The 17614-nt window shown below is 37.6% G+C and overlaps 1 protein-coding gene across 1 annotated transcript in view; it reads left to right on the top strand.

Annotated features, from left to right (window-relative positions):
• Positions 1–1888: 1888 nt before the first annotated feature.
• Positions 1889–17614, top strand: part of Smp_152010 (hypothetical protein) — a gene marked incomplete at its 5' end in the record, with an annotated part of 32313 nt that continues 16587 nt past the window's right edge. Inside the window, 9 exons of the mRNA XM_018795127.1 lie at positions 1889–2344; positions 2384–2498; positions 2537–2601; positions 2652–2728; positions 2769–2907; positions 9155–9234; positions 12921–12962; positions 13862–13972; positions 15713–15782. Coding sequence (XP_018649471.1) covers positions 1889–2344; positions 2384–2498; positions 2537–2601; positions 2652–2728; positions 2769–2907; positions 9155–9234; positions 12921–12962; positions 13862–13972; positions 15713–15782 — 1155 coding nt within the window. The remainder of the gene's footprint in view (positions 2345–2383; positions 2499–2536; positions 2602–2651; positions 2729–2768; positions 2908–9154; positions 9235–12920; positions 12963–13861; positions 13973–15712; positions 15783–17614) is intronic.

Here is a 17614-nt window from a genome sequence, read left to right on the forward strand (position 1 = left end):
AGCACGTCAAAGCAGGAGAAATAACAAAGCAAGATCAACGGAAAATGAAATCCAGTGAACCAGTACTCCCTCGATTCTGTGACAGGCCGAAGATACACAAGCCAAACGTTCCACTACAACCAAACGTAGCATTACTTGGAACGCCAACGTAAAATTTGTCAAGAGAAATTTCACGAATACTGAAACATCTAGTGGATTCGTCGAACCATTACATCAAATCCGCCAAACAATTCCTCGATCAGATTAAGAACATTCAAATCAAGGACGGCGAGCTGATGATATCCTTCGATGTAACAGCCCCTTCACCTCAATTGAACCAAGCTTAGCAAAAAACTCTATCCTTTCTTCCCATCAACAACAAAAATCTCGCAAAGTATACGAAGCTTCAACGTCAAAGTCAACTAGAACTCGTAGATTTATGCCTAACGACATATTTTCAAACTAACAACAAAATCTACGAACCAAAAAAAGGACAACGATGGAACATCAATATCGCGACTTCTCGCAGAAGCGGTGATGCAGAGACTCGCAACCGCGATCTTACCAGTGATCAAGCCAAGAATTTGTATTCGTCATGTAGAGGACACATTCATCATCAAAAAAGGTGAGCTAGAAAACACCTACAGGCTGATCAACAACATCTACAATGACATCAAGTTCACTATGGGACAAGAGTCGAACGGCAAACTATCATTCTAGGACATATTAATCACCAGAACCGACACAGGTAAACTAGAGACTCAAGTGTACAGGAAGCCGACCCACACTGATCAAATTCTCACCTACAATAGAAACAACCCAAGAGCTCACAAAATCAACTGCGTACTAACCTTGTTCAAGAGGGTGGCGACACGCTACAACACAATTACAGCACGGAAAAATGAACAAAAATACTTGGGAACCATCCCTCAAAAAAACGGCTACCCAATCAACTTCATCAAAAAATATCAGACGCACCCATCATCAGAAACAAAGTCAAGTCCATAAATCAACAAAGGGATCATCTTACCATACATACAAGGTAGATCGGAGACGACAACGAGACTACTGAAAACCTTCGAATAGGTGTTGCTCACAAACCAACAAAATCCCTCCATTCAATCTTATGCAAACCAAAGGATAAAATGACAAAAGACAAACCAAACATCATCTGCAAAATAAATTGTGCCAACTGTGACAAACACTACATCAGACAAAGCGGACGCCCTCTTCATCTTCGCCTACATGAACATCAATAATTAGTCAAACGCCATGACACGTCTCCATTTACATCAACGCATGTGGATAACTACGGACACACATTCGACTGGAAAAATGTGGAGATTTTGGATAGAGGCAATTCGAATACACCAGAGAATTTTTAGAAGCATGACACTCAGGTCAACCAGCAATAAACAAGCACACTGAAGTCAATCCAATTTATCAAACAGTCAGGAAAATTGTGCAGAAACATTGGAACAAAAATCAAACCAATGGGAGATACAACCGAAACAAAGAAGTAAACAATGACAGATCTAAGGTCAACAATAGCCAATGAACACGGAAATGTACAGGACAAGCTGTGGACCACATATGGAGAAATTCGAGCGCCTCACTTCTACCCATAGCTTGTGCTGATGATGTTGTTCAGAAACACGATGAAAGCTCCACGACCAAACCATCCAGCTCAGAGAGCAAAACTCCATCAGAAGCTCAATAAACTATTTAACATTCAGTGGTCTATCTGCCAGATCACTGATCGATAGCTCAATGACATTTTACTTCGGGTGCTTGGCTTAATTGCTCAAACTTTTATGTAGCTGTATTATATCACAGAGGAAAAGTTATTCAAAAAAGCACAAATGCACTTCAGTGAGTAGTACCTCGTGATGAAAAACCTCACTCAAAAATGGTTTACTATCGACTGTTTCATGAACTGTTGTTTTCGCTTACCATAGTCGATGACGTACATAAACTTGCTAGGCAAAAACCTCCATTCTGTTCACTAGTGTTTGGTTTTGTTATAGTGTTGCATTCGTATAACAACACTCCAAATTCTATCGCTCAACATTTTGAAATTCAAGGTCTTGATATGAGCAATCCATGGAAAGAGAATAATCGAAACACTGAGAGTGATTTAGACGTAATGGTCAGGGAAAAAGAAGAAAACAACAAGAATCTTCTACCGAAAAGTGAAAACTCTATCAAAGAACAGGAAAAATTGAAAATTCTACCACAGCATCCACCATTGGCGATATTGGAAGATTCCATGAACATATCCAATCTTGTGTCAGCATCCCCACTCAGTCATTTTGAAGCGAAAAATAACGTTGACAGAAGGAAGCCTCAAAATATGTCTCCGGGGGTAGTTTGTAACTCTTATGCAGCAAATTATTATTATCAGGACATTAACGCATTCAGAGAAGGTTCAAACATGGCACCTCCAGAGACCTTAAATAAACCATTGTCAATGCATGATAAACTCATTAGTGATCAAATAATTCGGGGAAGGTTTGCCGGTAAAATGGTGGTTTTTTATGTCTTATAACCTTTTAAGCAAGCCTAAAAAATGAAATCTGTCAGCCCAAACAGCTTTTAAAGACCTCAATATTTCCACAACTTGTATGTTTTTTCACAAGTCATGTTTTTGCATTCTTTAAAACATTTGACAGGAAGTTTTAAATACCAGACATTTAACTGAAGATGACAAAAAGGCACAAAACTATATGTTTACATCAAGTTATCAAGCGTAATTTCATTCGTAGTACATTGTATTACGTTTATATCAGAGCATACGGAAATAACTCCGGTTTTTACGGGAATACGTACCGACGATTATACCCAATAAGAAGTTCCGAGACTGTTGCAGACCCAATTAGAGGTCTTATGGATAGGGATTCATATTACCCTGCTACCAAGTCATGGATAGTAAGTTCTTATTTGTTACTTAATTCTAGCAAATATGTAATCGTATTCCAAATTCGACTAACTGGATCATCGCCTGCGCTTTTGGAGACTAAGAAAATCAACCAACCATAATTTTTTTAGTTTCAGTTTCAGTTTGGAAAGGACAGGAGGCTTGATGGCCTGTGTTAGTCCTGGCAATGATGGTCTCTCAGCTGATCCAACTTTCTTTTGAAGGAGTCGACGGATGGAGCCTCAACCACGTGCTGAGGTAATGAATTCCACTCGTTGATTATTCGATGGGAAAGTCGGTAGTCAGCTGACAAGTAATTCGTTCTGGGCTTGTGAACTTTTTTGGAGTGTCCTCGTAGATTTTCTGTTTTGGAAGACAAGAAAAATGAGGGCATATCAGGTGCAAATTTGTCATTAAGCAATTTGAAAACTGTAATCAAGTCACCTCTGATTCTTCTATATAACAGCGGGAATAGGTTTAGCTTGGTCAGTCTAGTACCATACGGGAGCTTCGCTATTCCGGGAATCAGCCTAGTTGCTGTTCTCTGAACCCTTTCCAAGAGTTCACTGTCTTTTTTTAGGCAGGGGCTAGCTGCTTGTATGCAGTACTCAAGTTTAGGGCGTACGAACACTGTATACAAAGTCAGAAACGTTTTAGCGTCGAGATGCCTAAAAGCCCTGCGTATGGACCATAAAGTCCTAAAACCTTTGGCGGCTATTGCACGGCAGTGTGCAGTAGTCTTTAAGTCTTGACTAACGATGACGCCTAAGTCATTGTGTGCCTGGACAATAGGTAAATCAGTGTTATTCATCATGTATGTATCTGTACCCTGGTGGCCAATATGCATCACAATACACTTGGAAGTGTTTATCGGCAATTTCCAGGTTTGGGACCATTCAGATAATCTCTCCAGGTCATTTTGAAGTTCTAAGCTATCGCCCTTGCTTTGTATCGCTCTTCATATTTTGACATCATCAGCATAGAGTAAGACCGATGATGATAGTAGATGAGGGAGGTCATTTACGTACAGGAGGAATAACACTGGCCCCAAAACTGTACCCTGGGGGACCCCACTAAGCACAGTTTCCCAGCTAGACAACTTGGAGTTCACCCTTACTCTTTGTTGACGCCCAACTAGGAAGTCTTTTATCCACATCAATAGATTGCCTCCAATCCCGACATTCCTTAGCTTATATAACAGCCGGTTATGCGGAACTTTGTCGAAAGCTTTGCTGAAATCGATGTAAACTACGTCTATAGGTAACTTTTGGTCCTTAAGAGCGCACCAGCTTTCACGAGCGACTAATAAGTTTGTGAGACAAGAGTAACCTGTTCTAAAACTATTCTGTTTTTTGGAGAGGATCCGGTTTTCATCGAGATACTTTAACAGCTCCTTCCGAATAATCTTTTCTAAGATTTTAACAACCACACTAGTTAGGCTAATTGGTCGGTAATTCTCAGGCTTATGTTTTGTACCTGTTTTGAAGACTGGACTTACTATGGCGTTCTTCCAGTCTTTTGGTAGACGACCCTGGGTTACGGATAGATTAAAACATACACTTAAAGGGTTCGCAACAAAGTTAGCTAATTCCTTTAGTAACCTAGGATGCAGTTCATCGGGTCCAGTGGATTTACCTATGTCAAGCTTAACTAGCAGACCAAAGACATCGAGTTCTTTAATGGTCACGCTGTCCAGTGCTTGTGTGGGGGGATTTTCATGAACTGGTGAGAAGGGTGTTTCTATGGTGTATACATCGCTAAAGTATTTAGAGAATACTTGAGCTTTGCCAAAGTCGTCCTCCACTAGTGATGAGGCAGTACTGTCTCCCCATAGTGAAGGAACATTTTTTCTTCTTTTTGTCCTTTGGTTTATATACGAATACAAGCGTTTAGGGCATTCTATGGATTCCCCAACGATTTTCTCTTCGTACAGCTTTCTGGCCTTACGGAGGGTTGAGGCACAGGTATTTCGAGCCTTTTGATACTGAGATTTTGCCTCGTCTGTCCCCAGTAGCCTAAATCTGTCCCACATTTTCCTTCTTTTACGGAGAAGGATGCGAACCTCCCTACTGAACCACGGTGGGGAGTTTCTCGTTCTCTTAGGTGTAGTCCAAGGGATGTGGGGGGCGGTGACTTTTAAGTATAAATTCCGGAATACGTCCCAAGCCGTTTCGATCGATGACTCTGGGTCTATTTTCCAATCTACTGATGATGCTGATTTCATGATGTCTGGTATGTTTGCTTTCCAGACGTTAGGTCTGGATTGAGCTGAGGCGTGCTCATGATCGACAGTTATATGGAAGTCAAAGCTTAAAACTGCATGATCACTTTTGCCTAGGGGCGGCATGTAATCCAGGTTTGCAACGTCATCCTCATAGTGAGTCAATATAAGATCTAATAAGGATGATGCAGAACCTGGGTCGTACCTAGTTGTTTCCTTCACGTGTTGCACTAGGGCACATGTGATTACCGCATCAACTAGTTCCTGTTCGAAGGAATTTGCTGACGATTCAGTCCGCAGATTTCCCCAGTCCACCATGGGTGCATTGAAGTCCCCTAGGATTAGACATCGATCACTTCGTGATAAAGTGTTGAGACTGCTTAGCAGGACCTCGCTTGCCTCACAGCTTGGACTGCGATAGATCAAACTAAGTAGCAACTCTTGTCCCCTGCATTTCAGGCGGCAGCTAACTAATTCATACGTCCCACTCTCATGGGATACGCTGTCGATAATGGTGAATGGAATAGCATTCCTAATGAATAGAGCTACTCCCCCTCCTTTACGCGTTTGTATTCTATCGGCCCTTACTAAAGTAAAACCCTCGAAATCAAGTTCCCTACTATCTATAGACGGCGTCAGCCATGTTTCTGTGACTGCGATTATGTCTGGCCTAGTTGAGTCAATCTGTACACCTAGTTCCGGTAGCTTATTGAGTAAGCTCCGGGCATTGGTATAACAGATCCGAAGCCTATTTAGGTGGCCTCGTGCTTCACCCAGAGTGGCTTCGGCATCATCCTCTGTCGAAGCCTCACAACCCGAAAATTTACAATTTTCGGGTCTTTTTCGCCAGCGTCTAATCTGAGCTGTAGTTCTTTTTCAGCTTCCCGTCTTTTTACACGGTCCACCAACGGTAAGTCTTTACGGAGAAAAACTCCTGAACCCTTCAATTTGTGTCCATTTTCTAAGATTAAGTCGCGTTCGTTCGGGGATTTGAAAACGACTTTGAGTAGTCTAGACTGATTTGGCTTCAGATGCACTAGGTTTCCTAACCTATACACCTTTAGCAAGGTGACTCCGGAGATGTTTTGGGGCATAACTTGGTTGAGTAGTTGTTTTATCAACACAATGTCATGCTCAAAACGAGCTTTCGGTTCTAAGCTGTCACTCTCCTTGACTCTATGGAAAATAACTGATCTGTCGCTGTGATCAGACCTCGGCTTGTCGACCCTTTTGGTGGGGGTAAGATTCCCTTTTACGTCATTTTGCCGTTTTCTCCTTACGACCCGTACCCAATCGCCAACGTTCTTTGGAGTAGTAACCACAGTCGCGTCAGGCGTACTGTGGGATTCCGGAAGGTTCAGGACAACTTGGGAGGTTGGGTCATCTTTCGCGCTGGAAACCGATCGAGCCTTGCGATTTTGGGTTCCGGATGTTCCCTTCTGGGTACCATTTTTGGTACGAGGGACAGAAGAGACTTTTTTGCGCGAGTTTCTGGTTGTGACAGACCTCTTTGGAGGATGTCCTTCCTCCTTTGGACAGTGAGGGTCAGCATTTTTGGGACTCACTTGGGCCTGGCTTATGTCAATCTGCGTGTCGACAGATTGAGTTCTGACTGATGTGTCCCAACCGCGCTTGCCGAGACACTTTTTCGCGGCATTTACTATTGAGATGGCCTCGGTTAACAGGCTATTTGCATCCAAACAGCACTGTTGACATAGCCAGATGCATCCATTTTTACTGAACCGCTTGAAAGCTGCGGGCGTTAGATTCGTGCAAACTTTGTGGTACCAACCTTTGCACTCATCGCACTGCATGCCGCTGTCAACGGGATATCGACATCCTGGGCGGTGGCAAATGCTTTTGTTGCATCTTCCAGTCATTTTAGGATGAGAAAGTGAGTTTTGACTAAAAGTAGAAAAAGCTATAAATAGTTAGGACCAAAGTACTAACAGATACAATAGAAAAACAAGGTACTCTGGAGTACCGACGATAAAACTATTTAGGATACCAAAAATGATACTCTAGTCGAATACTTTAACTGAAAGAAATTCAATCAAAGTATAAAACAGTAGTCTTGATACGTTATTAACGATCAAAACAATAGAATTTACTCAATGAGGAAAAATACCACTGTCCTTTTTAAATAGCGCTCTATGGTTTAAATGTAATTAATAATGGTCGCGTTTAAATTTAGTCGCAATCCACTAATTTGATGCTTAAGATTGTTTTAATAGTTCATTTTTACTATCATATGCCTTGAAATTATGTCTTTAGGCAAGCTTCGTCGACATGTAACCAACAGTAGAGCTTTACTGTTCATAGTAATTCATTTGTAAATAAAAAATTGTCCCATACTCTTTCAGTACACCACAGAACAAAGCTGCTTTACAGCTGCGGTATCATGTATTTTCTAAATTTTCTCATAATGTGTTGTCTTGAGCATCTTAAATGGTGTTCATCATATTTTTCAGTGCAGGTCAGCTTTTTTATCTATCTCACCAAAATCTTATGGCAGTTTTACAGAGTACTGGAATAAGCTGGGGAACTATTGGTTACCAAAAATCACTAAACATCTGCTTTGCCATGCTTCCAAACTCAGAACTACATGAGACATCACACTAAGTGTCAAATGAGTTACTTCAATACTCATAATCGACGCTTGAGTTGTAGTTTGTTTATATAACTGGTATGACTGATTTAGCTTCTTAAGCTACAGTCATTTCTAGACTGGTAGGATCTTTGCTATCATGTCTCCTAACAATGCAATTAAAACGTCTGATCTCGACCATTAATTCATATCTATACTGGATTTTCTTTCAGTTTGTTGGTCAAGTTGATATGAAGAAAATTCTTATATTTTTGTAATCAAGTATGGCATCATAATCGGATTGTTTGAAACAGTGTTTCCGCTTGTTCTATCCCTTCCATTTGAACTGGAACATGTGTTTAGTCGTTATTAATCCATAACGTATTTCGCTTATTGATTTACGGTTGTGTGTCATATTTATTCTCTCACTTGAAAAGAGCAAGAACAACAATATGAGCGTGATGACATGGATTAGTTTTAGTTCACTAGATTATCTATTGTTCCTGATAAAACTATGAAGCTACTTAACCCCAAGTAAGCGATGCTGAATTCAGATTCGTAATTCAGAGGTGGCAGGTTAAGTAGTTGAACTGTTGGAGGTAGAATAAAATCACAAGCATTCAAGTTCTAAAATTGTGGAATATCACAACATATTCGGATGATCTCATCACATAAGAATAATGATATATAAAGGACATAACATCCTTTTTCTACTGACACTTGCTAAACAGCCACCGTGAGCAGTGTTGACTACATCCTGGTACCTTCTGAAACTGAGTACTTGTGCGTACGAACTGAGTATGTTTTGGCACAGGAGTGAGAAAATAAGAACAACAGAGAAAGGTCCATTTTACACTTAAACCCTAAATTAAAAATAATACCTCAGTAAACTTATCTATTCAAAAGTTTACTTTGCATTGATTAATGGATAAAGTGAAATGGTTATAACTCATACTAATATCGTGCTAAGTTAATTCAACGTTAAATTAATTCCATAACCTGACAATTGATTTTTTCATAACGCTAATCTAAAATGGAGCTCATTTATTTAAAATAGTTTGACCATAACAAACCAAGCACTTACCGACTAACGTAATCCCATAATATATAGCTCTGGATATTTTTATTTTGTTTTACATAATATTTATTCTTATCTGAACAACGGGTATCATTAAAATAATGTTAACTCAGAATGATATTAGAAAATGATAGTTGCGAACAGCAAATTGGTGGTTTTACGTGAGGGACAAATATTTCCTCAAACAACTAATAGAAGATTTTCAGTATATTATGTAGCTAAAGAAGTTAATAGGCTGTTGAAATAAAATTTTTATTCAGATACCGCAAACCAATTCAAAGTAAAACAAATAAACTTTGTGATTTGCTCGAAAAATACCAAAGTATTTTCGACCATTTCTTACAAATATTTATTTACCATCTGAATCTGCAGCCGGAACTATTTGATCCAGTTCAATATGATCAAAAACAAGCAAGATATCTTTATATAAAAGAAAGCCGACCATATGATTTGTAAGTAGTTTGTTGCTTTCTTCTTTATAAAATGGCCAATCAGTCATCAAATTCATGGCGTTTGTCCTGCTTCAACGATACATAAACTATTTACGTAGGTGGCCATCCTTTACATTAGGCTAAGAGTTTTGAAAATGTTGTCTAAGCTAGTAATTAAAGCTCTGCAAGTGAATTCTCTGGCTCAGACTGTGAACATGACTATTACACACATTGTTAATGGGTAAAATTAACCAATGAGTTTAAAATACCGGTAAGCTTATTTGCTTCTCCATCCTTAAGAGTTGAAGTGGCCTAATAAAAAGGTAAAACGTTCTTATAAACACATTCAGATGAATAAATTAGCAAATTACAAGATGAATAAACCATATAGAAAGCAATACTATGAAATAATTAATAATTAAATAACAAATCGCTTATAAATATAACAATATATTTAACTTGCTTACACTTGTTAACCCTCATGGAGGAGCATAGGCCGCTCATTAGTATTCTCTATCTAACTCTGTCCTGGACAATGCTTTCAGGCTCTTTCTAGACCCTATTTATCCTTTTTATATCTGCGTCCAATCCTCAAAACGGTATGTTCTTGGGCCTTCCTCTTTTCCGTTTCCATTGCCCTGTGATGCAGTTTGATGATTTCTTTAATGTATATCCTATCCACTCCCGGATTCCTTTCTTAATTTCCTCTTCAGCTAGTATGTTGCCAGGTTCCGCTGCTTTCCCACTCTTGATTTGTCTAATGACCGGTCATCCTGATTTTTTTCGACTGTTAATAGAGTAACATCTATGGGAAGGTCTGTAGATTTTGCTCCAATATCCAGTAGATTCAATGGAGCAGGTCCATCCAAGAGTTCCTTAAAGTGTTACACTCATCTATTCCTCTGTCCTTGAGTTTCAGTGATCGGCTTGCCTTCCTCGTCATTGACTGGTCTCTGTGGTTGACTATATTTCCCTGCTAGATTCCTCGTTATATCGTACAGTTGTCTGATATTTCCTTCTGCCACAGCTTCTTCCGCCGTCGCTGCTAGTTCTCCCATGTATTTCTGCTTGTCGTCCCTAACGCTCTTCTTCACTTGCTTGTTTTCTTCTGTGTTCAGCTTATGCCTTAACTTAATCTGCTCTTGTTCATCTGTTGTTAATTGCTATCTCCTTGTTCTTCCTTTCTTGAATCCTTTCCAGGGTTTGAATAGTGATCCACTTCTTATGGTGATGCCTGTTGTCACCTCCTGGCACCTTCTAGTACGTTGGGGTTAGTGTTTTTTTATTCCTTTATAATTGCCCTCCAAAAGAGTTTCATCTCCTTTGAGTAGAACTTCTAGGGCTTGGAGCCTGTTGTTGAGAGGCATCATGAATTGGTTGAGTTTGTCAGTGTCTCGAAGAAAGACTGTATCGAACCTTCGTGATGATGTTTTGCCAGTTGTCCAGTGCTTATTTAGCCTCAGTTTCATCTTGACAAACACTAGGTGGTGGTTTGAAGCCAATGTCAACTCCTTTCCTAGTTCTTACATCTTCTAATGACCTTATGAATTTTCCACTGATGCAAATATGATCGATCTGATTTTCTGTAGTGTGATCCAGTGAGATCCATGTAGCTTTGTGTATGTGTTTGTGGGAGAATATTGTACCACCTATAACCATTTTGTTGAATGCGCATAAATTTGCAAATCTGTCACCATTCTCGTCCGTTTCTCCCAGTCTCCAGTCCATGTCGTCCCATGATATCTTGATACCCGGTGTAGTCCATTCCGACTTTGGCATTTAGGTCTCCCATCAGGATGGTCAAGCCCTATCCTGATCACTTCTCAATGATCGATAGCAGCCTCCAGTGAAACTCATCTTTATCGTCGTCATTACTATCATTGGTGGATACATAACATTGGATAACGTTCATTGTAATTCCCTCCTTTGTTTTGAAGGGTGCTTTGATGATTCTGGGTCCTTAAGATTCTCATCCTATGAGTGCTTCACGTGCTTCTTTGGACAGCATTAGAGAAACCTACTGAATGTGTGGAGCAGTTTTCTACTCGTGACTGAAGTACAGCAGCATCTCTCCCGTACCTAGCCTTTGTTGTCCAGCTTGTGTCCAATAGGTTTCGCTGATTCCGAGTACTGCCAAGTTGTACCTCCTCATTTCCATTGCTATTTGACTGGTCCTCTCGGTATATCACATTGTACGAACATTCTATGTACCTACAAAAATTGTTGCTCTGGTTTTAAGAAGTATCATCGACCTTGTGACTTCCGAAGAATCTCAGCTTTCACATGAGGCGTCATAATTCTTTCTTCAACTCCCAGGTTAGAGTTTAAATGGTTTAAATTGTTTATTCTGACTAGCAACATTTTAGCAAGGTTGTTTTCTACGGGATGTGGTTGCCAACTGGAAAGGATTATCCAGGACAGAATTAGATGGAGAATGTTGATGGGCAGCCTATGCTATTCCATGAAGAGTAACAGATGTAGGTAAGCTGTAACGAAAGAATAGAATGTATGGCTTTGCCGCTCTGCGATATGTAACGATACCAGACTAGACTATCTTCTGAGTCGGTACACTAGGTATGGACTGAATCACGTCATACATCGGTACAAGACTTTTTTCCTTAGATTTGGAGCCAAACAGCAAATCAGAAAATGGCGTATTTAGCACAATAGAAGTAGTCTACGCACAGTGAAACTCAAAGTAGAAATCGATAACAGAAGGACATCCACAACATCAACAGTATTTCAATCTTATGCAAAGCTTAGTGTCTAATTTCATTTGTTCAATGACCAGTTACAGTCCACATCATACAGTATACCACCATTTCTCTCAGTACTGCAGTTAGAGATGTCTAGTGTTTAGTTTAGTTTCTATGTAGATATGCATTAACATATCTTAAGAACTGTCTTAAAGATATGTTAATGTATTTTTTGTTCCTGATTTTAATGAAATTTCTGCCTTCATAAAGTTCATCAGCATACTAAGGCAAAGTCGTATTTATAAATTTCCATGAAATAAATTAAAATAAGACTAACCACTGATCAACTTATACAAATCATCGCATTATATTAGAAAAACCTAACAACATATTGAATTATTCTAGGTCGACCAATTTGTTTTGAAGAGTTTAAATCATAATCTATTAGTATATTTTGTATAATGTCACTCTAATTAACTAAACGACTTCTAATAAGTTTGATGATAGTTTTAATTCTCTATTCTGATTTCTGAGACCAAAACAGGAAGTTGTGATTTGTGAAATGAATCAAATCATACTCGATGTAATATCTCAGCTAAGATAGTATTATGGTGAAAGTTATTTTGAAATGGAAAGATTTGATTGTTTGAATAAATAAAGGTGTAAAATATTTTCTGTAAGAAACTAAATTGGTTAGACTTCTTCAAAGTTGAAATCATGAGTCAATTGAAGCTAGACCACCATGGAAAACCTGGAAGCACTGGACAGCCGTTTCGTCCTATTATGAGACTCCTCAACAGTGCGCATCCACGATCCCTCACTCGCGAGATTCGAACCCAGGACCTACCATTTTCGAGCCAGAGACCTTAACCGGTTAGACTTCTTTATTCTGACTAACATCTCTTGAATAATACCAACAAGTAATGAGGATAAACTCTAAATGTCTTGTCATAATACTCTTTGATTTCATGCATTTGACATTTTACTCATGTTTATTTTCTTATATCATAGTTGTTCTTATAATTCACGAATTAATCAAATTCCTGGTTACAGGTGAGTAGAGTATAGGATAATTTTCAAATGAATTTGGTAGAGATTGTATATACTTCTGAGTAAACATTTTACTTCATAGAGTTGTGGTAATGTTTATTTAAAAAAAATGCATCCCATTTATTGGTGTTTTGTATTTGTTTCATAATAAAACATACATAAATTACATGCAAATGAATAAAACAAATTTAAAGCAATGAATCCCTTTGATAAATTTCGATAGTGTAATAAGAAGACGGAGATTATCTAAACTATGTGATATATTAGCGCAATACATTTCGAACAATCTGATCACACACAATATACTTGTTAAGAACATTTATATATAAAAATAAAAGGTCAACTAGACTGGAAATGGGAAGTAAGAGTAGACTAGGATAATAATAATAATGTGTAAACAATTCGAAACCTTATCTCTCTGGTTAATAAGCTAATATAACCAGGGTAGGTTCAAGATGAGAACAAACTGTTTATTGACGCCTTAACCAAACGAAAATTCAAACCTCTTCCATTATCCTGAGGGAAGAAATGGCATATGAATCAATCGTTGGTCACCGGCTACCATGGGACTTCATCTCCTCACGATGCCCCACTTTCTTGTAGATCAGACCTTTGGGTCAAAGGCTCCAGCTGTGGCCCCCTAAGAAAACCACCTGCTTCCGTTTGGTCACCTGGGAAGTATCACAGCCCTCACACAAATCAAATGAGATTTGTTCGGCACATATATATCTGGTGCCCCCTTGTACCAATATTTATGTGTTTAAATAAATAAACTGATTAGCATATCAAGGTTAGGAAACTTGTATACATATGTAGGAGAAACATAGGATTCATTCATGTATAATGATCTTTATTAGCCTACTTTTTCATTATCCTGTTCACCCATGACTTCACCATTTTAGTGGATCATTCTGTACAAGCGAAAAACGTGTTGATTTAGATAACCCGTACCATAAATGCAAACCATTGAATTTAGTCCGTCAAGATATTCCTCATGAATATGTATTTGATCTGTAAGTAGCTTAGAAATCATTTTTTTCAAGCGCTGTTTAATTTAAAACTCTTTTTTACTGTTGCATAAATGTAATTTTGTTGTGAATTGATTATATGATCTGGGCTTATCAATCGGTACACATGTAAGTTTAATTATTGTATAACAACTCCGACACAATAAATAACAGGGCGAAAGACTAAAATTGTAACTGATTTCCATTGATATGTCTTTCAACATCTTTAAAGATAGTTTTTCAAATAAAAACAAAGACTAACCACAAGGTTATTGTTGAAAAACAGTCTGGGTGAAAATTACGTGATTCTCGATATATCCTTGTCTTACCAGTCAGTTAAGCATAAATAACTGTAGTATTCGTTATATTCTAGGTGCTCTCGCCCAACACGTTTGTTGGAACTCGAATCAGACATTTATGAAAAAAAATCTACGATTATAAAATTAACCAATCTGGGTTACTTCTACCGGGTACTTTATGATGGTTTGGATTTTTAAATCAGGCTGTATAAGCCGTTACTTAGCAAATATACTTTATTCACATGTAATTACATTTTGGTAACTAATGTTTTCTACAGATTGAATGGATAAATTAATGTAGATATAATTTATTTCATAACTAGACAACAGTTTGACTGAATCTTTGTTCATTTTGTAGTGACAACTACATTCACTTCCCATTTTGTTATTAACTGATGTTATTTATTTACAAGGATTTGTACTATTCGGATGCTGATGTTCAAGATTCCAGTTTGACCAACTTTTGTTGATATCCTGAGTAGATTTCCCCATATAGTCTATTTGTCAGAGACTTGAGTATATTTGGATTGTGGCTAGCATTGGGATCTGGGACGCACATTTCGTTCTATTTGTTTCGTCAACTGATTGTACCTAAATATTCATGTTAATTGCCACACTAAGATATTCAATCAGTAATTATTACCTCAAAAGCTAACACGCGATCCCATAAGTCACCAAATACAGATCGCTCCTAGTTTATACATGGTATTTTATAATGTGGATAGGTTTAATAACAATCATCCGGAATAGTAATTAACCAATTTGTGTCAACCGATGTGATCATGTCATCGGCAAAGGTATTAATTTAGAACGTTTGTTACTTGTTAATGATGATCACAAAGTCTGTTTGAATGTTCATTTTCTTGAAAATAGTGAACTATTAACATGGAAACTAACCTCCAAATAATTTTAAATAAAGTGAATTGCCAGCTTTTTTGATGACTCTCTTTTTTTCCTTAATGCAAACAAAATATAAAGTCTAAGTTATAGAATACGTTATAGGTTACATATGTTATTATATGCAGAGTTTTCTGGATAACCGAAGGTACAAATCTAGGATAAATCAATAGTCCGATGCATCGTAGTCTTCTAATAGTTTTCTGTTTTCTTGTGAAGAAATTATCCTTTAAGAATAAAGAATATTACTCTAGAAGTGGAAAATATTATTCATAATCAGGAGTTTATAACGTTGATAAATGTATGTAATCTAACGTCAAAAATATAAAGTACTCCCTACTATTGAATATACTAGATTAGTAGTCATGTTGTAACACGATCAATAAAATTTGGCCATCGTTTAGAACTAGACAATAAGACATATGTTGTTACCAAGACATCAATAATAAGTACTCATTTGTTATGCTATGGCACCATAAAGCTAGGAAAACTTTAGTTTTCATCATCCACACATTTGAATTACCTCTTTCTTATATATTTTGTTTTATAGCAATTTAAATATGCCAGGGTATAGTGGTTATCAAAAGAAGGAAATGAGAAGCCATGATTTAACATCATCAGTATCAGTCTCTTGAAAAAAATATTGATCAAGAAATTTTGTTTCAGTAAATACGAATGTACAAGACTCATAATTTATAGAATATATACGTTGTAATAGTTTAAACAACTTATTATTTTGTTTGACTACTATGCAACCTTCTGTATAGAAATCTCTAGTCTTTGTATTTACTACAAAAAGCACTTTTTAGGATAACGGAAAACTCAACAATATCACCTTATTAAATATGGTTCAAAAATAGTGCAAACAGTAAGAAGATATTCTTTTCTTACCAATAAAAGGTTTTTTTTAGCTTTTTCTTAACATGCAGACTTTTATTATGTAATCCTAGATTAAGCAATATATGTAAAAAATAGTTTGGTATTATCAGTTTTGATTTATGTTGAGAAAGTTTCCCAAGTTCTTAAAATACACCATGAGCTAAGTTTATTGACACGCTAGCAACAGCAACAAGTTGTGCATTTATCATTATATTACTAACTTTTTCTATCATATAATCATGAAACTTTAAGCTAGAATTCTCAATGATAGTGCGAAAAAGGTAGACTAGCATCTTTCACGAGAAATGTCTCAACTATCACTGTTCCCAAGTGCCTGTCATATGAAGGTGGGATGTATGAGATGGCGATAATTGTCATACGGCATAGAACTCTGTCTTTAGGATTGGGATCATCTATCATATGTTCAGGGGATTGTAAAAGCAATATTTTCGACCAGTTGGTATGTTCATACTATTTTTCTTCGATGACGAAGACATTTGAGGTCAGTTAAAGCTAAGTACTGATAATGGTTCATTTAGGTGCATGCAAATCAAAAACACTTGATCTTCAGCCTTATGATTCTTCAGGTGACAGTATGAACCAAGGTCTGTTTGTGAGTTTTGCAAACGTCGTGAAGATGCCACAGGTATTGATAGTTTGACAACGCTTTAACCAGTAACAACTTTTAAAATTGAATCGCGCCCACTCAGTGAAATCAAAAGTCAGAAGCGAGGAGGTTTGGAGATATATTTGATAGACTATCAATATATCGAGAAGTGGATGATCTAAACTGGCTAGTGATCGTAGGAGACGTTGAGCCCGGCGTTCCCACTACTGACCTGGTGCGGATGCATGACCGAGTGCCTTCAGCCAGGCAAGTTCATTAAAACTAATGTGGTTGACATCCAATGCCGAACACTTACTGGGCCATTGACTTTAGGGATTTATTTATAGCTACAGATCACTCTCCCCTAGTGGGATAGTGATGACTCCAGGAAGTGGCCAGGCAGAAGTTTAAGCTCAGCGAGTTTGTCGTTGGTAAATACTCTTCTGATAGCTTGCTATGTTTAGCAGCGTCTGATCGTCTTTCCTCACTATGAGGGACTATGTAGTACAACATAGTAATAAAGAAACAACGTACAATCAAAATTTCGGTCCCTCAAAAACTCCATCGTTCTTTTTATCGTATTTTCCAGCCGTCCTGGAAAATAAAAAAGGATATGTAAACGCATGTCGAATTACACTCGTATGTGAGTGAAAACAAAAAAAGTAGAAAATAAACTCATGCACATATGATAGCGTAAAAACGGTTATTAGCGAATGGTTTTTTGTTTGTTTTTTTTGGAAAAAATTGTTTTTCAATAAACATATATTAGCGAGCATATTAGCAAAACATTTCGCTGTTCTTTAGAATAAATGTATCAATATAAGCATATAAAAATTGTTTTTTAAGTATTATATATAATACAAAGAAAAATCAAAGTGCAGCAAAATGTTAATCAATGTCTTAAGTGCAATAATCGTTTAAATGTTCTGGAAACCTCACTCTCCTTCCAGAACGCGTTGTTTTGAG

This window comes from Schistosoma mansoni, chromosome 1 (genome assembly GCF_000237925.1).
Source record: "Schistosoma mansoni strain Puerto Rico chromosome 1, complete genome".
Classification (NCBI taxonomy): Eukaryota; Metazoa; Platyhelminthes; class Trematoda; order Strigeidida; family Schistosomatidae; genus Schistosoma; species Schistosoma mansoni.